The following is a 24,198-nucleotide window of genomic DNA, read 5'->3' on the forward strand; positions in this document are numbered from 1 at the left end:
GTGGCTCCAAGCCCCATCCAGCCTGGCCTTGAGCACTTCCAGGGATGGGGCAGCCACAGCTTCTCTCCAGCTCTCTTGGCACCCCTTTAGACACTGGATAGACACTGGAAGGATCTCTAAATCCTGGGGCCTTCTCTCCTCCAGGCTGGGCAATCCCAGCTGTCTCAGCCTCTTGGACTACAACTGGCAGTGTTTAGCACACACCCCTTGCCCCAAGTCTGTCCCCTGTGGCTGAAGAGGAACCCAAAGATGGCTCAGGGACCTGTCACCAGGACAGCCCCCAGCAGTCCCCAGCAGCTCCCAACAGTGCTGCAGAGGAGGGCAGGAGAAGTGCCCTGGGGCACTTCCATCACCACCCCAGCAGCTCCCTTTGGGACCTCTGGTTTGAGGACAGAAAGGGATGAATTCACTTAGGAGCGTGTGTTTGCAATGATGGAACAAAGCTGTGGGGAGTGAGAAGGGAGCACATGTGTATGGATATCCTGGGCAGTGGGACACTGCTTCCCCAGCCCAGCACCTCCAGCAGCTTGTGAAGTTACTAATGAACTTCTGCAACCACCTGGCAAACCCTCCAGGGTCCTTAGAGATACACTTCTACTTCTGTCACTCAAGAAAGCCACTCCAGACCCCAAACAGGATCTGCCCAGGCCTCTTGCAGCCACCCTCACACCGAGGAGAGGGCAGGTCCCTGCAAACCCAGGGACTGCCTGGCTGAGACAGTCAGGACTGAGCAGGGAATGAGCAGACAGCACTAAGGGGAAAAAGCATTCAGCCCAGTGTTTTCTGTTCTATCCCTTCCCCTGCTTCTCTTCCTCTCACTTAACTTTTGGTACAGGCAGCTCCTTCCTCATGGAAAAGGCACTACTGCCAAAGTGGGTTTTTCCCATAAGACCTCAGAAAGTGGAGGCACCTCAGCAAAATTCAAATAAATAACAGCTTCTTCAGAATCAATGCAGCCTGCCTTGCTGGGACACAACAGCCATTTTCCTTTCTCCACAGTTCCCAGGCTGGAGAGGGACTGGTTTCTAGCAGAGAGAGGTACATTTTTCACTTTGAATCCCACTGTGCTGGCTAAGGATTGCTTTGTAATTCCCAGCAGGCTCAGTAGTCCAGGCAAAACAAAAGATCATCCCTCACTTCAGGAAAATGTTTAACCTGGGCTTAAAACCAGGCTTTGAGGAGAAAATGGATGGCACAGGTTACACTTTCCCAAGGGTTGGGTCTCAGCAGAGCACAGAAAGAGCAAGGCTGTGTCTGTTTTATTTGGGTATCGTGACTGCACATCACAGCCTCCGCACTGTGGCTGGAAAAGACACTGGAGATTTATAAGACTATAAAATACAAGGATGAAATATTTTTCCATCCCACTGTGAGGGTTTCCTTGCCAGGCTCCAAAGCAGCAGTAATATTTCAATTCTTACACAGACAGATTTTTAAAATTACCTTTTTTCCAAAGCTCCCTGAAGCTGAGAAAGCCATGAAGCTTGTCAGGAGGCACTAAAGATAGCACATTATTTGTCATCATCCTTTAATCAAATAATCCCAGTCACATTTTCAAACACAGGCAGAGAGCATAGCTCATGAGAGGCACCACTTCTAAACAGATTAGACACATAAATCCCACTCAGATCAGCCTTATCTTCAGCACTGTGGAAATTTGCCTTCCTGGCCAGTGTCTAAGCTGCCAGGTGCACACCTGGGCTCCAGCATCAGTCTGTTCATCCAAGAGAGAGTTCATCCCACAACCACAGATCCAGCTCTCTGGTTACCAGGCTGTACCAAGAACAAAACCACATCCTTTCCCTTTCCTCCCGCTGGCAGAAAACCCTTCCAAGATCTCCACTGGGAGCTGAAGGCTGTGCTGGTGCCATGGGTGGGAACGGGGCAGCAGGACAGCAGCTGTCCTCACCATGTCCCAGTGCTGTCAGCCAGCAGGACTTTGGGAACAGGAACAAGGAACAAAGCAGAAAAACACTTTGTGGATTAGGCTGACAGGATGCCATTCACCCTGTGATGGCCTACACTGAAAACACAGCTGAGGGCTCGGCCCCATTCCCTTCCAGCAGCTTCTTCTTCAGCCAGGGCTCTCTGCCTGACCCTCAGGAAGCCCCGGCCTGGCTCAGGGTGCAGCTGCCAGCCTGACAGAGGTGCAGGTGCAGGGCTGGGCTCCGCAGCCTGGCTGCACTAACCCCATGGCTGCAGAATCTGCAGCCACAGGCAACCAGCCTGCTAATCCCTCAGCAAATCCTGGGAACATCCACAATTAAAAACAGGGCGCCGCAATCCCAAGATTTTACAGGGCATAAAATAACACAATAAACGTTGTGTTCCCTTGTCTCTTTGCTGTGGAACTGTTTGGTGGTGGTTGTTGCTGACAAAAAATTTGTGCTGCAAGAAGAGGTTGATGGTTCCCTCTGAACAAAGCCCCAAAATCCCTGTTGATGAACAAGCATTGGACAAGGCCTGCCCAGAAAGCTCCCATGGAGAAGCTGCATTTGAAGGCTTTGTGTTCTGTAACCACACAGGCTGGAGTATTTCGTTACTTTTAATAAAGAGTGCTGGGAGGAGGGAACCGCAGTCACACAGCTCTGGGATCTGGGGCTCTCACACTTCAAATGTTGGGAGTAACCTAAAAACAGAGGGGTTGGCTACACTGCAACCCACCAACGTTTCTCCCTCTACAGCAGTGACTGCAGGGGACAAACTGTACACCAGCAGCTACTTTGAACTGGCTGGGAAGGTCTGTGTGGAGGACAGGCAGCAGGAAAAGCTCCTGGCCCAGTTAGCTCTGATGGTTCTGCTTGTTCTTATCTGAGCACCACTTCTTGTTCTTTCCTCCGCAGATGACCTAGATGCAGAAGATCTTCAGCTGGACCTTGAGGAATCGAAGCTGCACCCCACTATTCAGTGCACACCAAGCCCCGGTGAGCAGCCAGGGAAACCCTTTGAGCAGAGTTGGGATCCTTTGAGCTTCTCTCAATCCCCAAGATCCCCCATGACCTTTCAGATCAGAAATTTGATGGGTTGGACTTAGGCCAAATGGGGGACAGGTGAGGAGTCTCCTTCTCCCCGCTGGATGTAGCTGCCCTCCTAAGAGGGGAGGCCCAGGTCAGGATAAGCCTGACCAGGAACCCCAGGTACCACCAGCTCCTCCAACCTGCTGCGCTCAGACCTGGCTCTCCCGTTTCCCTGCTTGACTTACACTTGGCTTTGCCTCAGCCAGCCTGGAATATTGCACGGCAGGGCCTTGTCCTTGATGTCCTGATCATACCTATGGCACTGCAAACTGCAGGGACACTTTGCTCTGTTTCCTGAGGAAGGGAGAGCAGGGAGGCACTGGACTGCACATGCTGGTCGGGGCTTGAGGAAGTTGCCTTCTGATTTTGTCCCTGTTCATAGCTCAGTGGGGTCCTACACAAGCACACCTGGAGGCTGGAGAGGTCTGGTTCCAGCCAGCCTCCTGTGGGACACTGGCAAGGACAGATTTTTACCAGTTGTTCCACTGAGTTTGTTGCAAAAGGAATAAGGTTTCAGCTGAGGGCATGTCCTGCTGCCTGGCACTCTGAGCTTCACCTCCTTTGAGATGAAAAAGATTTCTCCATTTCCTCTAATTTTGTTTGCACTCTACCACCTAAAACTTCTACCACCCTGGTTTTGTTTTTGCTGAGCCACTCACTGAAACACTCCAATCCTTCCCAGAGGCAATTTTATGCCATTGCCCACTCTCTCTTTCCCCACTTTTTTTCTTTGGCGAACAGCTTCCAGACCAGTCCTCTTTTTACCCCTCCATGACCTTCCCTTACTCACTCCCCCATCCATCCACTTCTATTCTTTCTTTCTCCTGACATCCTTCCATGTTCTGCCTGCCCAGACCCCTCTGTCCCTTCCCTACCACACCAGCTCCCTCCCTCTCTCCCTCATGCCCAGACACTTCACCTCATGGTGCTCATCCCCACTCATGCAGAAACAGACACCTCTTAGCCAAGGTCTTGAGTGTACAGAGGGAGGTTGGCAATGCCAGAGCAGGATGCAGCATCCTGGCAGATCTCCACACCACCAACTCCCAGGGGGAACGTGAGAAGGAGCAGTAATGGCAGAGGGGCCCAAATGCCAGGCTGACACCAGGAGTGTTGGTCGGTCTGGAGTCACGACCTTTTTACATTTTAGGAGCACTGATCAGTTTGTTGTTTCTTACATTTCATTTTGACCTCTCCCTGCACCTTTTCCCCACCGTAGATAAGATCTGAGAGGATGCCAGAGGCACTCCAGTGTGGGGTCAGGAACACAGGGGCGAGCCAAGAGGCAGCTGCAGAAGAGGGTGGACAATGTCATATTTTCTTTGTCAGCCCAAGGCACTCATGTGTCTGGTGGGGCCAGGAGAGGGCTGAGACTTGGCCACCACTCTGAGCAGCACCACTGGAGAGAAGCAGCGCCTGCTGGGTGTAACTTTGGGGTTTGTCTTCCAGGTCCCTTCAAGCCCTGTGATCACCTGTTTGAGAGCTGGATCATCCGCCTGGGAGTCTGGGTCATCGTTCTGGTCTCGGTGCTCTGCAACGGGCTGGTCATCCTGGCTGTCTTTGCTTCCCCCAGCTACCTCTCCCCGGTGAAGTTCCTCGTGGGCTCTATCGCTGGGGCCAACATGCTGACGGGCATCTCCTGCAGCATGCTGGCCCTCGTAGACACCCTCACCTACGGCCACTTTGCCCGCTACGGCGCCAGATGGGAGACGGGTGCGGGCTGCAAGGTGACAGGGTTCCTGTCCGTGCTGGCCTCCCAGGCTGCCATCTTCCTGCTGACCCTGGCTGCCGTGCAGTGCAGCCTCTCAGCCTCCTGCGTGCGGGGATATGGGAAGTCCCCGTCCCTAGGCAAGGTCAAGGCTGCTGCCTGTTGCTGCCTGTTGTTGTCCTCTGTGGCTGCCGTTCTGCCTCTCTTCTCCGTTGGGGAATATGGAGCATCCCCTCTCTGCCTCCCATACCCCATCCCAGAGGGGAAACCCACCACCCTGGGCTTCACCGTGGCCTTGGTGATGACAAACATGCTCTGCTTCCTGACCATCACCGGCACCTACATCCGACTCTACTGCAACCTGCTGAAGGGGGAGTTCAGCGCTGTCTGGGACTGCGCCATGGTCAAGCATGTGGCCTGGCTGATCTTCACCAACTGCCTCCTCTACTGCCCAGTGGCCTTCCTCACCTTCTCCTCTACCCTCAATCTCTTCCTTATCACCCCAGAGGTCATCAAATCCGTCTTCCTTGTGGTCCTGCCCCTGCCCGCCTGCCTCAACCCCTTGCTCTACCTGCTCTTCAACCCCCACTTCAGAGATGACTTCCGCCTGCTGAGGCAGAAAGGGCAGGACAAGGGCAGCTTCCCCCAGTCCTGCAGGGCTGATGACATGGAGAAAAGCTCCTATGACTCCACCCAGGCTCTGGTGAACTTCTCTGACATCGACCACATGTGTGAGACACCTGATTCCCTGGGAGTGCGCCCCATCCTTGACAGCTACAGCTTCCCCTCCATGACGCTCATGCCCTGTCAGCAAAGGGTGGGCACCAGGGGCAAGGAGAGGGGCTGCTCTGAGCATTGTCCCTGCCTCAATGACAGTGAGGTGCTGATAACTTCAGAGAGCAGGGATCTGTCTGGCAGCAGCCTCCGGATAACCTTCTTCCCCTCCCCACCCACGCCGCCCTACACATCTCACTTATAAACCTCCTCGGAGCAGCCGTGGGAACGGCCCCACAGCACACGCCGAGGGCCAACACCAGTGCCAAGGGGCCAGCAAGGTGACACAAACGGCTCCCTGAAAAGCACCAGTACGACCTGTCTACCCTCATCCCCATCATACCTGCCTGGGCAACAGGCACCACTCTGCCAGCTGCCCCTGGCCTAGAAGGGCTCTGACTGAGCTCCAGACACTCAGGGCTGGCCATGGGAGGAGACAATCCCTGGGTGAGTCTCACTTCTGCTAGGAACTGCCTGGGAGCGAGCCCCACTGGCTCAGGAAGTAGGTCAGGGAAGCCTCCTCCTGCTCACCCTGCAGCATCACCAGCCAGGAGGAGCCTGCAGCGAAGCCAAGCTTGTCTTCTCAAGGCAGAGACCTCTTGGCCAAAGCCATGTCTCTGTGGCACCCCCTGGAAATGGCCAACTGCGATGTGGCCACTCACAGGAACCCCAGGCCTTGTCCTCTAGGGCTCTCTGCAGGTCCCACACACCCCTGGAAATGGGCTGGTGCCTGTCTCACGCCACCAAAACCAGCGTATCCATGTGTACACCTACTATGGGAATTCCCATTCATTCACTGGAAGCTTCATGGGTTGGACACCACCCTCACTTCCAGCCAAGACCAGGAGCTGGGGATGCTCAGTTTTTCAATCTGACCCACAGTGTCTCAGAATGGGTCTCTGAAACCCACAGCAACCAAACCCAAACAGTTCCCAGAAATACCCATGTGCTCTGCCTGAGGTCACCCAGCAGCACCAAGCCAAGGCACCCAAGGGCACACCGGGCCCCCTCCAACCCCCCTTGGAACAGCACAGCACACCTGGGGCACTCCTGTCTGTAGCTACCTGGCTCCTGGTCAGACATGGTGAAAATGGGGTCTGGCTGCTGCCTCATTGCCCCCAAACCTCAGTCTTGGAAGAGGCTCTTGGTTCTGGGTACATGTCCCACTCACAGAGTAGCCATTTTGGGGACTGCGTGTGCCTTCTCCTATTTTAAGGGCAGGGAGCTGGTGTAGAAGGAGGAAACAGAAATCAGCATTGTGGGATGGTGGCATCAGGAGGACACAGGCCACTGGGAACAGCCTCAAATCCACTCCCTGCAGCTCAGGGATCTCCCAAATCCATTGACTCCATCACAAATCCTCCCAGTGCCACCCAGTGCAGCAGGGAGCCCTGTGCTCAGAGCTCAGGCCCTGGGCAAAGCTTTGGTTCTGCTGACGTTACTGCAGCTGTTTGTCACTCATTTTCATGAGATAATAAATGAGCCCCGTTGCTGACCAGTGGCTGGTTTCTGTCCTCTTTCATGTGAGGAGCACTTTGGTGGTTCTCTTGGCAGCTGCTGTGCCTTGGGTGTTGTCTGCATTGCCCGAGTGAGAGCTGGGAAATGGTGTTGTGTCCACGTGAGTTGACACCACCCTCCCCACCCCTGCTCTCAGGAGGGAAGAGCCAAATCACCCACCTTTATGCAGCAGAACTGTGGCACCAGGTGCCTCTCCAGGTCCCGTGGATGACTCCTGTGAGCTGTACCCTGTGATCTGCTGCTCAGGGGTTTGAGTTTGTGACCAGGACAGAGTCTGTTGCATCAAACTATAAGGACATCATATAACAGAGTCTCCCATGCAAAGCCAGACTCACCAGACAGAACCTGGCTCTGCTTCCCTCCTCTGCACTTGAGGCCTGTGGTCTTATCTCAAGATTAAAAACTTGAGAGATACCAAGAAATCCGAGGAACAAGATCCAAGGATTAGAGAAGAATGTGGGACCCCCAAATTTAGTGACAAAATCCAAACCTCTGCTACAATCTTCAGGTGAGAACTGTGAAAAACATGGCCTGTTGTGAGACTTGAATCCTGATCCAGACTTCTGATAACCTACACATGCTCAAAATCTGTTTACATTAAAAACACAGAGCCATTATCTTCCATGTCCTTAGGGCTGCTCACATGCACAAGACTGGGAAAGACTCATCCTAGGTCGATTTGCAGAAACAAAATGCTCCTTTGGAAGTGGGATCAGCCTCCTGGAGATAGTCCAGAGGAGGACTACAAAGTTGATTATAGAGATGAAGTATGGGGAAAGGTTGAGAGAATTGAGATTTTTTGGCCTGGAGAAAAGAAGCTTCAAAGTGACCTATTTGGGGCCTTCCAGGACCAGAAAGAAGCCTGCAAGAAAGATGAAGAGAGACTGTTTACGAGGGCCTGGAGTCACAGGACAAAGGGGAAAGGCTTCAAACTGACAGAGAGTAGGTTTGATTAGATATTGGGGAAGAAATTCTTGGCTGGGAGGGTGGGGAGGCCCTGGCCCTGAGCAGCTGTGGCTGCCCCATCCCTGGAAGGGTCTAAGGCTAGGCTGGATGGGGCTTGGAGCATCCTGAGGCAGTGGAAGATGTCCCTGGCCATGGCAGGCATGGGGCTGAATGAGCTTTAAGGTCACTTCCCATCCAGGACAATTCTATGATCCCCAGCATAAACTCAAATTTCCCAGTACATATCCTTACTCCATAAGGAAATCTCGAATTGGAAGACACCCTAAAATAAACCCCACTGTCACTGATACAATGAGCACCATTACAAGTCACAGATTAACTGCAACACTCTCTTGATCCCCTGCCCTGCACTGCTGCTGGGAGTATCTTCAAGTAGTCACTGAGGTACCCAAATGCACACAGGGCAGAAGCTGTCCCCAACAGAGGGGCATGTGAGTTCTCCAAGGGATCTGGGGCCATCAGGGGACAGCCCTTCATCACGATGGCAGCAGGAGCTGAGCAGCACCGTGGACAAGAGCAGCATGATGCTGCATGGCCAGTGCAGCAGAAATGGAGCCCCCAGCAGGTACATGTGGTTCCCAAACTGTCAGATCCTGTGCACAGCTCCTGTACATGTCAGGCTGTGGGGTAGAGGCAACAGCTTCCTTTTGGGATTACACAAGTTACAGCCCTCATCCAAAGGGTCTCTATACAGTTTCAGGCTAGCAAGTGTCTCAGGTGGTGGCCACTGTGGGGTACAGCAATGGCAAACACTTACAGACACCCCTGATGGCACTGAAGGCAGAGGAACAGGGAGTCAGCCCAAGGCTGGCAGTCTGGCACAGTCAGCTTTCCAGGGCTCACGCTCACCACCTCGGGAGCTGGCTGAAGGAGGGAGAGCATCTGAGAGAGCCCAGCCCAGGAAGACTCTGAGATAATGACAGGGTTGATACAGGTGAAAGCGCTGCCCTTCCCATGAACAATTTCCCCAGGAAGCTGTGGAAAAGTCCACTGTGGGTCTGCATAAAAGCTCTCTGGGTTGTGTGGGGTCCTTGATCAATGGGGGACTTCCCACACCCTCTTCTCCCAGATGAAGCGATGGCCAGCAGCCCTGCAGGCCCTGTCTATGCCAGAGCTCAGACCAGGCCAGCCAAACTGACACCCACAGCACCTCACTCCATCTCTCAGGGCCTCCACAGCAGACACTGTCCATGGATGTGCTGACCATTACTTCAGCTCACCCAGAATCCCCACTGCACCCTGTCTTCTGCCTCACTGGTGTCTCCAGGCACATGCCTGGAGGGTGTCCCCAGTGAGCCAAGGACAGGCTGCAGGGCATCTCTGTGGAAGGAGGGACAGAGAGCACCAGATTACCACAAAGGGCCCTGGGCCCCAAAAGAAGGCATGCTGTAAAGCACAGGAGCTTTTCCTCACTGTTCAGTGGGGAAACTTTTCCCATCAAGAATCCCTTGGCTCCGTCCAGGGAAGCTCAGTTGCCTCTGAAAGCCAGTGCCCATTTCCTGGCAACTCAAGAATTGTCAGCCTCAGAGAGAACAAAGCTACTTGGAGCACTGCACAATGAATGCACCAGCCAGGATCCTCTTACCCAGCTCCCATGGGGCACAGAGCCCTGCCACACATGGCTGCTGCACGGGCAGTCAGGGGAATTTAACTGAGCACAAGCTGGTCCTGGAGCAGGGATCTGCTCCCTCTGCTCCCCAGGCCACAGCAGCCCCTCAGAGCCCATGGCTGCAAACACAGCCTGAAGGCATCTCTGAGCTGTGTTCCTTGCAGGGTTGCTAAGGGGAAAGGAGGGAGCATAAACACAGAGCATATCCTGTACTGACCAAAGAGGAGCCCGAGAAACAGTGAAAGGCTATGGGTCTGCAGATGTGCAGGAAACAGAAACCAGCACCTTTCTATTTCTGATGCAGGCCATAAATCCAGAGTATGAGCTCTCTGGAAAATGCTTATTGAAGTGCCTTTCTTCTACCAAGCACTAAGTTCAACAATTATTTTTAAAAAAATTAAAAAGTAAAAGCAATCCTACACCACTCCATCCTTCCTAGCAGCTGTTGTGGTCCTTACTGGTGCCACCCTGCCCACCTTTGGGCAGCTCAGCCCTCAGCCAGGTGGTACCTGGGGTGACCCTGGGCCTCCGCAGGCAGCACATCCTGCCTGGATTAGCCAGTCCCACGCACAAGCAGGAGTCAGCTTAGACTGTGTCACCCACTTCTGGCCACCAACAAAGGTGTGAAATGACTTCAGCAAGGCCAGAACACAGGGAAGTTCTTGCTCCCCATCCTCCACCACCAAGAGCTCATGAGGCTGCTCTTCCGCCTCCTGTCTGCTCTGGTCAGGTGAGAGCCCACGTGCAGCTGCCTCCACTTCTTGGGCCACCAACACAAGGTAGATGTGGATCTGTGGGAACAAGTTCAGAGGAGGCCACTACACTGATCACAGGGCTGGAGCCCTTCTGCTCTGGAGCCAGGCCGGGAGAGCTGGGGGTGCTCACCTGGCGAGGAGAAGGCTCTGGGGAGACCTCAGAGCCCCTTCCAGGGCCTAAAGGGGCTCCAAGAGAGCTGGAGAGGGACTTGGGACAAGGATCTGGAGTAGTAGGACAAGGGGGAATGGCTTCCCACTGCCAGAGAGCAGGGTTAGGTGGGATATTGGGAAGGAATTGTTCCCTGTGAGGGTGGGGAGGCCCTGGCCCAGGGTCCCCAGAGAAGCTGTGGCTGCCCCATCCCTGGAAGGATCCAAGGCCAGGTTGGACAGGGCTTGGAGCAGACTCAGTTAGTGAAAGGTGTCCCTGCCCATGGCAGGGGGTGGAATGAGTTGAGCTTAAAGGTCCCTTCTGACCCAAGTCATTCAGATTTTATGATTTTAAATGGAGCTAGGCTGGGAGTCCCGATGTGATAAGGCCACAGTTCTGAGCTGATGGGGACACACTGCAACAGCCCGAGTGGGCAGGAGGGCACCAAGGTGCTGGGACAAGCTGAAAGGGAGGAGGCTGAGGCCATTGTGGGCTGCATTTTGGCTGAGGAGCAGTATTGGAGGCAGAGGCCTGGGGGTGGCAGGGTGACAGGCACAACTGCTCTGGAAGCCATTGTCAGGGCTGGGCACCTTTGAGGTTTCCCCTGCACGTCAGCAAGGCACTGCCAGGACACCCTGAAGGGCAGACATGGCATGTTCAAGGAGGATTTTGGCCCTGAGGGACCCGGAAGCATTGTGTAGCAGGACAATGTGGAGGCAGTGTGTAGGCACGCTCAGATGTCCGCTCTCCCCTCGTCCGGCCCTCCTGGCTGGAGATGTGCAGCTCCTCTGAAACAAAGCCAGCAAAGCAAGCACCCTACGGTATTGTTTTTCAATCTCATTGTTTTTCCACCAACATTGTAATTTCTGTAAGACTGGGCCATGATTGGGAACGCTTGGGATGGCAGCACGGCCACGGGCATGCAAGGGATGAGGAACAAACTGTGCGTGGGGTGGCAATGTCTGGTACTGGCCTCCTTGGAGGCCAAAGGAAAACAGACATTTTGGAGAATGCAAGCCCATCTTCAAGACTGGGATGGACCACACATCAGGTCTGGCAGGTGACCTCAGCAGTTGCAGGTCATAGCTGAGCTAACAAGGGGCTAATACCTTGCTCCTGCTCTCCAGTGACACAAAACCACATTCACTTTCTCAGGCAATCTCTTCCATTACTGTCCCAGACCTGACTGGCAACTTCCAGACCCTCGTTCACTTGCTGGTTTGAATTCCTAGAAGCAAAACTGAAGCACTTCATCTCAGCGTTTTGTCTGTGAACATTTTTTTAGCTGTAACTCCTGCTGGGATCTTTTCCCTGCCATCCAGGCCCAACTTTTCTCCATATGGACACTGCTCCCAGCCCTGAATCCCCACACACCTCTTCCTTCCATCACAGACCCAGGAAAGGGCTATTGGTTGGTGTAATCCAGAGCAGGAGCATATTGGCTTTTGTTCTCCAAGTGAAAGACACTGTGATCTTCAATCTGTACTGCCCATGGTGGAGGCTTCCCTTGTATCTGCTCCACTCCATGGTCTCTGTCAGAGTTTCAAGGTGAAACAGTCAAAGATGGGCAGACTGGCACAGGAAAAGGTGAGATGTGATGGATGTTCTCACAGAGGGCTCAGCTACAAAAGACACAGGGTTGGACCCAAAGAGAGCTGTGAGCCAGGGAAGAGCATGGAGCAAGAACCTCGTGGTGTCCTGTGCTGGGTAAATGCCACATGGCCTTCATGCAGCCAAGAGCTGGCTCTCCTCAGAGCCTTCAGGTATGACCCCAGGGCCAAAGCCACACATCCATCTGAAATCTGCCTTGCTTCAGCTGGATGCTTCCCATAGGCAGAGGAGGTAGAGGCACCGCTTTGAAAGGTGATAGCCAGGAACTTGGTGCAGAGCAAGCAGAATTGGAAGGGGCTGAAGAGTTAACAGTCTGCTCTGATTCCTCTGGCCAATACTCCTGTTCTGGGAAGGATTCTGTTGGGATGGAGAAGTATTCTTGGAGATATTCTGCTCAGAGATTTCTTAAGCCTTGGATGAAAGCAAGGTGTGTGAAAACTCTCTCCATCTATGATCCCAGGTATACAGCAAACTCCAGACCTTGCATCTTCTCTTCAGATGTATTGAGGATGACATTGTACATACAACTATCAAGTGCACACTTAGGAAAAATCACAGGAAAAGCTGAGTTCCCAGTGTGAAAAGCCAACCTGGAAAATAGTAACAATCTCCAGCTTCCTCAATGCCTCAAAACTGGAGTAACTTCCCTGCAATTGTGAGGAAGAAGAATCCCACTCAAATACTGGTCAGTCACAAACTAAGTCAAACACCTCGACCTCTTCTGTGACTAGTCCCCACCCCCCAGACATACAGGGCTGAAAGAATTAAAGTTTGTCTGGGTCAGGGTAATGGGTAAGGTCACAATGGTCACAATTCCTGTCCTAAAGGGCTCCCAGGGCACAGGTGTTTAAGGATGCAGAGAGATATTTTCTGAAGCACTTTGGCATCTACTTATGAATGGAAACAAATACCCAGGATCATCTGACTGCTTGTAAAGCCTCAGTGTGCAGTGAGGGATGGCAGGAGCTGGGGAATGCTGCAGCTGCCTCTTCTCTTTCCCAGATATTCCCTGAGATATGCCCTTTCTGCAGCTCCACATGGAATTGAGCAGCAGTGCTCACTCAGAAGTGAGGTTCCTTTGGCCCTCAGGACCATAGGTGTGTGTAAAAGCACAGAGAGGAACCCAGAAAAAGTGAGGACACTCTGCCCTTTGGATATAGGCTGCAGGTGGGTGCAGCAGGAGCTGCACATTCAGGATGTGGGTCATATCCATCTCCCCCATGCCACAGTGACAGAGTTCTTGGGATGCTCTTGTATTGCCAGCCTTTTGATGGGAGTCAGGTGTCAGGGCATCTCCGAGAGTTCCCGCCTCACCTGGTCTGAGGATGCAGAGGGCCTTGCATTACCCACCTGTGGCAGGTATAGCTCAGAAGCAGCAGGTGATATCCCTTTCCCTTCAGAAGTGAGGAGCAGCAGCTCAGGTGCTTCCTTGAGTAGCCTGAATAGAAGAGCAGAGCACCAAACTCTTGACTGGCAAGAGCCAAGTCTGTCTGCTGTACTGAACTGAAGCTTGGGGAACATTTCTATTCTCCCTTCTCTCAGCTTCCAGTACTTCTTGATGAGTACTTCCAAGTCATCATCTCCCAGATAATCTTCTTCTGCCTGCTCAAAGGCTACCTGTCATTTGTCTTTAAAATTTTAATAATATCACTGTTAACTATCAGAATTTTAATGTCAGTGATTCTAGTGGGAAGAAACTATTGGGCACAGTCTACTTTTAAAAATAAAGTATGCAGGTAATTATTATCCCTTATTCTTAAGAATAATCCACACAATTCCAAATCTGCATCTAGAATAATCATAAAATCATAGAAGTGGAGTCACTGAACCTGGAAGATGATCTAGCCCAACCTGCCCACTGAAGCAGGGTCAGCTGTTGCAGCTGGCTCACAACTGTTTCCAGTCAGATTTTCAATAACTCCATTGATGGGGAGACTCAACAATCCTCTGAACAATCTCTCCCTGTGTTTGACCACCCTCACAGTAAAAAAGTGGGGGGGTTATGTTCAGACAGAATTTTCTGTGCTTCACATTGTGCCCATCACCTCTTGTCCTGTCACTCACTGGACAACACTGAGAAGTCTGAATCGTCTTCTTCAATCTCCCCATCAGGTATTCTAACACACTGACAAGATCCTCCTCAGCTTTCTCTCCACCAGGTAAAACATACCAGCTCTTTGAGTTCCTTTTCACTTCAGAGATGCCTTATGGCCCTTCACTGGACTCTCCCCAGGAAGTTCATGCCTTTCTTGTACTGGGGAGTAAATGGCCTTGTGGGTGTATTTGATTTCAGGTATGTGCACACACAGACACACACAACACACACACACACACATGCAGTGACTTCAATATGTGCACATTATTCACTTATTTCTATGTAAAAACACCTCAACTCACTCCGAAGTTCTGCAGCTCCCATCCTAAACTGCCTTGTGCATCATCCTGAGAAAGGAAGAAAATTGTTCTCTGCTGCAGGGTGTGGAGCTGGGTTTATTCCCAGCTCAGGGCAGAGCAGTAACCAAGGCTTCCCAGCATGGAATGAAGGGGATTAGGGATTTCTCAACAGTATCCAACACCGTCTGGTAGACAGAGAACACAGAACTGGATCAATGTGGCAGTCTCATCTCTCTTGTCTTTTCAGAGCTGTGATTCTCACCTCCCCAGACCAATCCAAAATGCTGGACTTTTTCTGACATCCACAGCATCCCTACAAGCCCAGCTCCACTTGCCATGACTGATATCACAGCACTGTGAAGTTTCACAATCCAGTTATGGCACTCTCATTAATAATTATGCATTAATATGTAAAGGAGTAATACTGGTGGAACATCAGTGTTAGGGAACTGAAAGAAGTAGAACAGCTTACTGTCAATGCCAGCCTCCTGTCCTGACTCACCTCTCAGCATTTTGCCCATAACCTTCAGCCCCTTTTTCCCCCTTGATACCTAAAAGAGCCACAGATGCCCTTGCCTTAAGCATTCAAAGTCAGACCAACTATCTGTGGAGGAGCAAGTGACAAAGGAGGAACATGCAAAGCTTCAATTCACAACTGTAAGATGCCAATTCTGCCACCAGAACACTAAAAGGAATCAAGTGTAGGGCAAGAAATATCCTTCAAGGTTCTTCTGGGATTTAACAGTAAGCAATGAGGTCATTTGTTCAACATGCTGAAACAATCTGCTTTGAATTTAAAGCTTTCCTGTTGAAGGCACAGTGTGATGATGGCTGGATGAAAGCTGGGACCCACCAGTGCTCCCCATGGTTATGGTGCAGTGAATGCCACCTACACTGAACCACATTGTTTCATTATAATGCTTGAACTTGTCTTAAGTTAGAAATGGGGTGTGCATTCTATCCCCACCTGTCAGAGCTGGGGCAGTTCTCTGCTGTTCATTGGGACTTTTCTTTATCTCTCCCACAGCCAATCCTCCCTCCAGGAGATCTCTGCTGGTCATGGCCAGTGAGTGTCCCTGCATGGCTGAGAAAACTCCATCATCCTGTGGGGAGAGGCTCCGCCCAGGGGAGGAGCCAAGCATTCCTACCTGGATACAATCTGACCTTGGAACACCACAGCAGCCTTTGCCCTCTGCATTCCCAGAGGAAGCCCAGGCCCATCTCCACCAGCCCTGGAGCTTCAGAGGAAAACTCCACCCTTCTCCAGGATCCTGCTCCAGCAGAGCCACAGCTGGCACTGCAGGAGGGCTGAGCCACCATGGGATGGGACTGCTGCCACCTCCCTGACCCACAGGCTGCCAGGGCCTGCTCTGACTCTGGCAGTGATTTTTTTTGTACTATTGCATTTGTATTTTTAGTTTTCCTAGTAAATAACTGTTATTTCTATTTCCATATCTTTATCTAAGAACCCCTTAATTTCAAAATTATAATAATTCGGAAGGAGCGGGTTTACATTTTCCATTTCAGGGGAGACTCCCGCCTTCCTTAGCAGACACCTGGCTTTTCAAACCAAGACAGAACTCCAGAGAAGGAAAGCAGGCATGCTGTAGCCAGGCCTATTGGTGCCCACAACATGGAGAGCAATGGGACATCTTTTCACCGTTAAAAAATCAAACCTGCTCTTTGATTTCTCAGTGTGGTTTCCATCACCCAGAAATAACAGAGCGGAATGCTGGGCTGCCAAAATACTCCAACAGTGCTAAGGAACTGTTCATTCATTTATGACATCATCAGCACAGGGACTGTGACCATCAGGACACAGAATCCAATTTTTATTTATTCCTTTTCATAGCGTTCTGAAATAAAATGCAAAATAAAGAGCAGGACGCACCAGGGGACATGGGAGATGCTGTGATCATAAGGAACACAGTACTTCGTTTGAAGGTAGCTACTGACACATATCAACAACAACCAAAACCAGAGGAGACTGGCCAACCACTCACATCACAGAAATATTATAAGATCTACTCCTTTACACCAATTAAGTGATTCTCCTGAAGTGTAAATCAAGTTGACAGCAAAGCCATCTATAAACTAATCTCACATTTTCTCCTGCTCCTGGTAACAGCATTTTCTTTGCTTTGGGAGTTTAGATTCTTTGGGATATGGTCTCCCTTCCTTATCCAGCAATCTGGGATAGCCTTAGAGACAAAGAAATCTTCCAACCTGTAGAGCACGGCCCATGGTGCTGATCCTCCCGTTGTCCAGCACACTCCCAGCCTCGTCTCCAGGGTTCCCCACCACATTGCAGAGGCACGGGGGGGGAAGAAGAGGGACATGCACAGTTGTTCTCACCCAAGCATAGTACTTGACGCCAAACACTGAGGAATAATAACAATAACAACGACAATTTTAACACTTATAACTGAAGTGTACATTTTAGAAGTTGTAGGAGACAGCAAAGGGCCATGAACCTGTGAGTAGAGGCCAAAACTGGCTCCTCCTCTCAAAAAACATCATTCTGCATCCATGTTTAGACCAGAGTGTATGGGAAGAGCTGATCCTGAATTGCTGCCAGTCCAGCTATAAAATCCAGCACCCATTCCACACCACCTAGGAAAAGTTTGAGGTTAATTTTCAACAACAAAACCAACAAAACAACAATGGCCCCTTTCATCATGGATACTTCCCTGAACCAGGCAAAGAGAGGAGGAAGGAACCAGATGAGCTGTTTTGGTGGCAATGAAAACTTTTCCCAAAATCAGCTGTTCAGGAAAATACAGTCTTTAGCAACACAGCTAAAGCAACTCTAATACTGAAGCAGATGATAAATTGAGTCCAAGGTTGCCACTGAGGTTCAAGGGGTGCCCAGAAGAAGTTTTGGCTCCTACACAGCTGGGTTCTTCCTCCCCTTTGCTGTAGTGCCTCATGAAGCCAGTCAACAAACAAAAAAACAATTGCACCAAAAAACTCTGCAGTTGTTTTACTCCAAGCCCTCAGGGGGAAAAAAAGCCTTTTATGCTTTTAATCTTCTGGTTTTCTCTTGCAATTTTTCCAATTGAGTTAATCAATTAAAATAACTGGATTATTTTCCTTGCCTAACCCTGCTAACCCACCTCTCCTCTTCCTTCTCCCACTCTCACATTTAGACCTTTATTTTCCCCCTTGCTCCCCTTTTATTTAAACTCGTGGTTTGGAAAATTCCACAGATGGAATTTCACATTTTCTTTTGTCACCACATTGGAGACATTTGAGGAAGACAGTGAGGGCAATGTCTCAATGGGCACATTACAGTAACTACATTAGGGGCAAAGGGAAAAGACACATTAAGGCAAAGCAGGTTCCAGTTCCTGAGCCTGGCTTAGCTTCCCCTGCCTTGCCATGACTGCCTGGCTGTTAAATCCCTCCATTCATCCCCATCTCTCTGTCTTTACTACATCACTTCTTCCTCTGGCATCTCAGTCTTGTTTCTGGGAATCCATTCCTGCTAGTACACCCCTCATCACCCTACACAGAATAAAATCACTTATAAGAGGAACAAAATTGCCCTGCACATCTGAAGGTGTCTGGTGTGAGTTGAGTGAGCAAAGCTTTGAAGAGTCCAATTTTCTCTTTTGAAAAGTGCTGGGCACTTCACTTCAAGAAAGACCTTGAGGTGCTGGATCACCATGGGAGGTTCAGGTTGGACATTATCAGAATAAATCTCCGTTTTCTTCATGGTGGAAAAAGCCCATTCTTTATTCACATAACTGGTTTTTACACAGTATTACAGACCTTGTGTGCGACTCCAGTTGGTTAGTAGCTTTCTTGCCAATTATTTTATTGGTTAGTAAAAGGTATTTTACTTGTCCATCAAATCTCTCAACTCTTAAATGGTTTACATATGTTCTTCACTGGTTCTCATGGGATAGATTTAATGTTTATGCAGGTGTTTTTCACCCAGGAATAGATTGTTATGTTAACAAACTGTTCACATCAGGATTGTTTTCACATGGGAACTTGCAAAGTGCTAGCTTCACTTAGAAGAAATGACAGGCCAGCCTTCGGTCTAACAGAGCAGGACTGATTTTATGAGGCCTTTCTTTTAGAATTTTTCTACCTTACTGGAACAGGACATCAGGAGGGATTTCTTTCCTGAAAGATTTGTTAAACACTGGAAAAGGCTACCCAGGGAAGGTTGGAGTCCCCATCCCTGCAGGTGTCCAAAGAACATGTGGAGGTGGAACTGAGTGCTCTAGTGTCTTGGTTTGAAAAGCCAGGTGTCTGCTAAGGAAGGCAGGAGCCTCCCCTGAAATGGAAAATGCAAACCCCCTCCCTCCAAATTATTATAATTCTGAAATTAAGGGGCTTTCATGCAAAGATATGGGAGTAGGAATAACAGTTTTTATCAGGAAAAAAAATAGAAATGCAGTAACACAAAACAACGCTGCCAGAGTCAGAGCAGGCCCTGGCAGCCTGTGGGTCAGGGAGGTGGCAGCAGTCCCATCCCATGGTGGCTCAGCCCTCCTGCAGTGCCAGCTGTGGCTCTGCTGGAGCAGGATCCTGCACAAGGGTGGAGTTTTCCTCTGAAGCTCCAGGGCTGGTGGAGATGGGCCTGGGCTTCCTCTGGGAATGCAGTGGGGATGAAAGCTGCTCCTCTGGGAATGCAGTGGGGAAGAAAGCTGCTCCTCTGGGAATGCAGAGGGCAAAGGCTGCTGTGGTGTTCCAAGGTCAGATTGTATCCAGGTAGGAATGCTTGGCTCCTCCCCTGGGCGGAGCCTCTCCCCATGGGATGATGGAATTTTCTCAGCCATGCAGGGACACTCACTGGCCATGACCAGAAGATAATTAATAATTAATGGCCCATGAACAGAAGATATCTCCTGGAGGTAGGATTGGTGGATTGGTTGTGGGAGAGATAAATAAAACTGCCCAATGAACAGAAAATAACTGTCCTTCTCTAATTTAACCGAAGCTTCTGCCTTACCTCCCTCAAGTGCCTGCTTCTGGCTTCTGACATTTCACATGCTCAGGGCTTTGCCAGCTCTTAGCAGCAGCTTCCTCCACCTGAAGTGGAGAAGCACCTTCCTCCTTCCTAGCAGTGTTTAATGACTGCTGTTAACAAAGCCTTGGGGAGCTTATAGTGAAGTGAATTTATCAATCAAGTGAAAAAGAGGAAGAAATCAGCATATAAAGTGCTTCATCCTTAACTGAGGTTCTGTGTTCCAAACACTGTGCCCAAGGATCCAACCCTCACCTATAAATGCCTTCCCACATGCTCAAAATGACAGCAGAAATTGCAGCTACCTCACCATGTGCACACCATGGGGTGAGATGCAGTTCACCTTCCAGAAACAGGTGCTTCCAAGCTGAACATGCTTTTTTTTTTTAATATGACATTTTTGCACCAAAGTGTTAGCTAAAGGCTGCTGAGCTGGATGAGATTCATCGATTCATCTTACCAGCCTTAGTGAGTCCAGGCCGTTCCAGTGCAGGATGAAGAGTTTCCAGATTTGAAAGAGAAAGAAGAAAAGAAACTGGACTTTGGGTTACCCAGGGCACCCAGGTGGCTCAGGCTTGGCACACACACTGCTCCCAGCAAGCTGGGGGCAATGACTCTGTCCTCTCCCATGTGTTTCTGCCTCTTCCCAGCCAGAAAACACTCAAACTGCCCTCAGGCCCACGGCTGTTCAGTCCTGTCCCCAGACTGTCATCCCAGCAGAAATGCCTCCTGAATCCAGCACAGTGGGTGTGACTGCAGAACCTACTGCATGGCCCTTCCCAGATTACACTGCCATCTCACCTGGACCACTGGGAACTGCAGGGCCACAGTGATACCCATGAGTGCAGAGAACCTGCCAGGAAATAACAGCCTCCTGCAGCTTTTCTCACTCCCTTGGATCAGACAGGAGAGGCTCAGACCTGCAGACCAACCTCACAAGCAAGACAGCCATCAAGGACAGGCATGCTCAACCTTCTGGCAAAGCCTGTGGGGGCTCTGGGTGCACACCTCCATGGGATGGACCTTGAGAAGTTAAAATAAAGAGAGGAAAAAAACCCTTCATTTTCCAACAATCCATAGTATTGGGGAACTTCATTTTCTGGTGAGTTCATTTTTCCTATTCAGTGTGATCTCCTATTTACCAGAATTTCAGGGACAGGAGGTATTGCTTATAGGAGAATTATTACTTTTACTGCCTATAGCCTCCTAAAACTTTAAAGCACATGACGGCAGCAATCTTTCCTGCATAAAAGGCCTCCTATCCATTTCCCACCCCAACAACCCCATAACTCAGTGCACAGTAACAGGTCCATTGCAGTGCTACAGGCAAAAGAAAAACCCTTATGGCTTTCTTAATGAAACCTGTACAAGGTGGGCATTACTATTTTAGTCTAGAGGAAACAGGTGTCCAGAATCCAATAGCAACAGAGAAGTCTTTACAGAAAAATTTTGCAGATATCACAGTTCTCAAAGCATCAGCTTTTTCAATGGTGTACAGGCAGAGAAACATTTGCCTTTTTAGTTTTATTTCACTTCCATCCAGACCTTTTTGTTAATGAACAAATAAAATGTGAACTGACCTAGCTCCACATTCCCTGGACCTTATTATCTGACACTAAAACACAGACTGGTTTAGAAAATACATTGTAAAGCATTCAGGGTTGCAAAACACAGCTAAAGGAAGTTTCACCTGGCTCTGGTGAACTACAGAGGGATTTTAGAGCATTATCCCTATGTAAAGAAAGCCTATAAGCAAAACATGTTAGTAAAAACAGCAGTACCAGACAGAACATCTCTTAGTGGCAATTTATGATTTTGAAACAATTTAGACTATCCCAGATGTCCCAGATGCTATAACAGCAACCAGCCTGTCCAAAGGATCTTGGAGAGCTTCTACAGAGGGCAAAGTAAAATATTAAGAAACATAATATAATATAAAATAATATAATATACAATACCTATATAAATAAGTACTGGAACATTTATGGTCCTCAATAAGATGTTTAGATTAAACTCAAATACAGCCCTTCATGCAGAGAGATAAAAGAAATCTAAAACTATTTTGGTCAGACTAACCCTCTGGAAGGCTCCAGTCTAATCCCCTCCCCATAGCTAGCATAACCCCAAGGCCAGAACAGGCTGCTCAGCACCTTCTCCTGGTAAGTTCTGAGCCCATCAAGGATGAAGATTCTCCCAGCTTCCCAGAACTACACCACTCAAATGGGAAAACTTCTGCAGCAGAACTTCCTTTGCTGAAATTCCCTCTTGCCTTTCCAACGTGCCCCTCTGACATGACCACTCATTAGGCAGTGGCAAACAGCAAGATGTCCCCTTTGTCCTTCCTCCTCCAGCTGAAACCAGCTCGACAGCCTCTCATTTTTCCTTTGCTTCAGTCCCAGCCACCTGAGTTGACCCTACAATACGTCCCCATCCATGGGGAAGTCCAAAATGGACACAGCACATCAGGTGTGACCTCCTAGGTACCACACAGGGACAAACACACACTCCCCTCCACACGCCAGCTGCACCAACACAGCCCAGTATGAGGCTGACCTTCACTGCAGCAACATCACACAGGAAACTGTGTCAGGAGCCCTGCCAGGGCCAGGAGAAGCAGCACCTCCTGACCCTCCATCCACACAGGCAACTGCAAAAGTCCACCTTTAGTAAAGCCACACAGTTCCCTGTTCCAGTTCCCTGCCTGTCCTTTGAGCACCCTCACATCCTTGGATGTGGTTTCAAGGAGGATCTATTTACTACAAAACTTTCCCAGGACTGAGGTGAGGCAGTTCTGAACCTTCTTTTTGTGCTTTTTGTAGAAGGGTATGACACTGGCCTTCTTCATGGCAATCATCAGAATCCTTCCACAACTGCCAAGAGTTTTCAAAGGTGCTGTGGGATGACCCTGCAATGACTTCAGCCAGCTCCCTCAGGGCCCTTGGCACAGCCTGTATGGTCTTACAGGGTTGTCTACAAACAGTTTCCTTACATGACCTGTAATTCTCTCTTTCTCCAATTTACATCTCTCTCCTGAGCTCTGTCTCTAGGCATGGGTACCAGGGAGGCCACGCTAGGGAAGCTTGGAACCCTTGTCATGCCCATTCTGCAGGAGGACATTTCCTAACTCCACCCCCGCACATTCAAGCAATGTCTTTGTGTTCCTCCTGGGCAGCCCATCCTGGCTTTCACTTTCTGTGCACTTAACGTGGGATTTTTTTAGTTTAGTTTAGCCATGAGCTCCCTGATCAATCACACTGGCCTCCTACCATGCTGGCTTGGCTACCTGCAGACCACTCTGAGCCTTTATGTTGTTTGGGGAGGTCATCCTTGAAGACTGAGCAGCTTTTCTGAGAGGCCCTCTGACAGTAAATTAACCCCTAATACATCAAAGTCTGATTTCCTGGTGTCAGAATTGTTATTCTGCTGCTTGCCTTTCTAACTTCTCTCAAATCCACAAGGTGTGAGTCTAGCAGCCAAAGCTGCCATCAACCATCACATCATCAACCAGCTCTTCCTCACTCCTGTCACAGACCCATCACCTCCCCTAGCTGGGCTGCCCAGCACATCCATCAGAAATGAAATCACCATTACACCTGATGGTGAGGCGCCTTCAGCTTTTTTGTCTGCATCTTCCAACCTATGAAATCTGTAGCAACGTGCTACAAACAGGCCCCCAAGCAGACTGTGTGTTCAGGCCTGGAGCACAAAACCACTAAAAGGCTGACCAAGGATGGTGTTGGGACGGGCTCCTGTTTGAAAATGCGAACGCTGGTTAATTGAACACCAGAATACAGCTCTGAATATAGTCCAGGGACAAGAACCAGGATGGGCTGAAGACCCAGGATTATATATGGGGTAAGAGGGGGCAGTCCAGAGGGTTAGGGCCCAATGGAAGTAGGGCAAAATGGTGCAAAGGAGGGGAAAGGGTCAGGGAGAGCCATTGATGGGCAGGGAGGAGCAATGCTGTAAAACAGGACCAATGGGGATTCAGGGAAGGGAGAACATTCTAGAGGATATATGTAAATAGAAATGGAAGCTGAACAGGTCAGAGCCAATAGGCCAATAGGCCAATGAAACTTGGAGGAAATTAACATATGAACACAAAGGCCTGTGGGAAAGAGGCTTTTCTCACCCTAACCTTGGGAAGTATTATTTATTGCAACCTTTCTGAGGTCAAGGGATGATTTTAGTAACCGAGCCTTTGGTCTTCACAAACATTTTTGTCTGAAGCTTACAAAATTGAGTTTTCAGCATCAATTGCATTTGGGTCCAGAACAATGAAGAGTTGCAGGAGAAGGAGAGAAAAAAGCTCCACTGAGCTACAGGATCTGATTTCCCTACATTTTTAAATAATTACATAATTATTTTCTGTGTGTCCTCCCATCTGGGCAGGATGCACCAGACCCGTCCTAGGAGTGTGGGGAAAGCTGGGCATGTTCCTGTGCATTACCCCACTCTGGTCCTCTTGTTTTAGTCTTTTAAGTACAGTGTCATCTTTCTCTCTTTATTACTTGTCCCATATGATCACTTGGACTTCTAAGTCTGCCCCTCCAACCCTCCCCACCAGTAAGGGGCATGGAAGGGAAAGAGTACAGGTCACACACGTCACGGTATTACAGGAAAGAGACACAGACTGAGGGGTGTTTGTGAAACAGAAGGTCTCAGTTTGGATGAAAATCCATTCCTGAAAGGTGAAGGCAAGAGGCAGAGACATGTT

General features: G+C 49.9%; 1 protein-coding gene across 2 annotated transcripts in view; it reads left to right on the plus strand.

Annotated features, from left to right (window-relative positions):
- The window catches only part of LGR6 (leucine rich repeat containing G protein-coupled receptor 6), a 153,691-nt gene extending 147,424 nt beyond the window's left edge, over positions 1-6,267 (plus strand). The window contains exons 17-19 of one of the 2 annotated variants that reach the window (XM_068173403.1): positions 1,000-1,038; positions 2,844-2,924; positions 4,467-6,267. In XM_068173403.1, coding sequence (XP_068029504.1) covers positions 1,000-1,038; positions 2,844-2,924; positions 4,467-5,704 — 1,358 coding nt within the window. In that variant the 3' untranslated portion in view covers positions 5,705-6,267. The remainder of the gene's footprint in view (positions 1-999; positions 1,039-2,843; positions 2,925-4,466) is intronic. The other variant, XM_068173405.1, reaches the window with a different exon arrangement.
- The last annotated feature ends 17,931 nt before the right edge of the window (positions 6,268-24,198 follow it).

This window comes from Anomalospiza imberbis, chromosome 26, assembly GCF_031753505.1.
Source record: "Anomalospiza imberbis isolate Cuckoo-Finch-1a 21T00152 chromosome 26, ASM3175350v1, whole genome shotgun sequence".
NCBI classification, from domain to species: Eukaryota; Metazoa; Chordata; class Aves; order Passeriformes; family Viduidae; genus Anomalospiza; species Anomalospiza imberbis.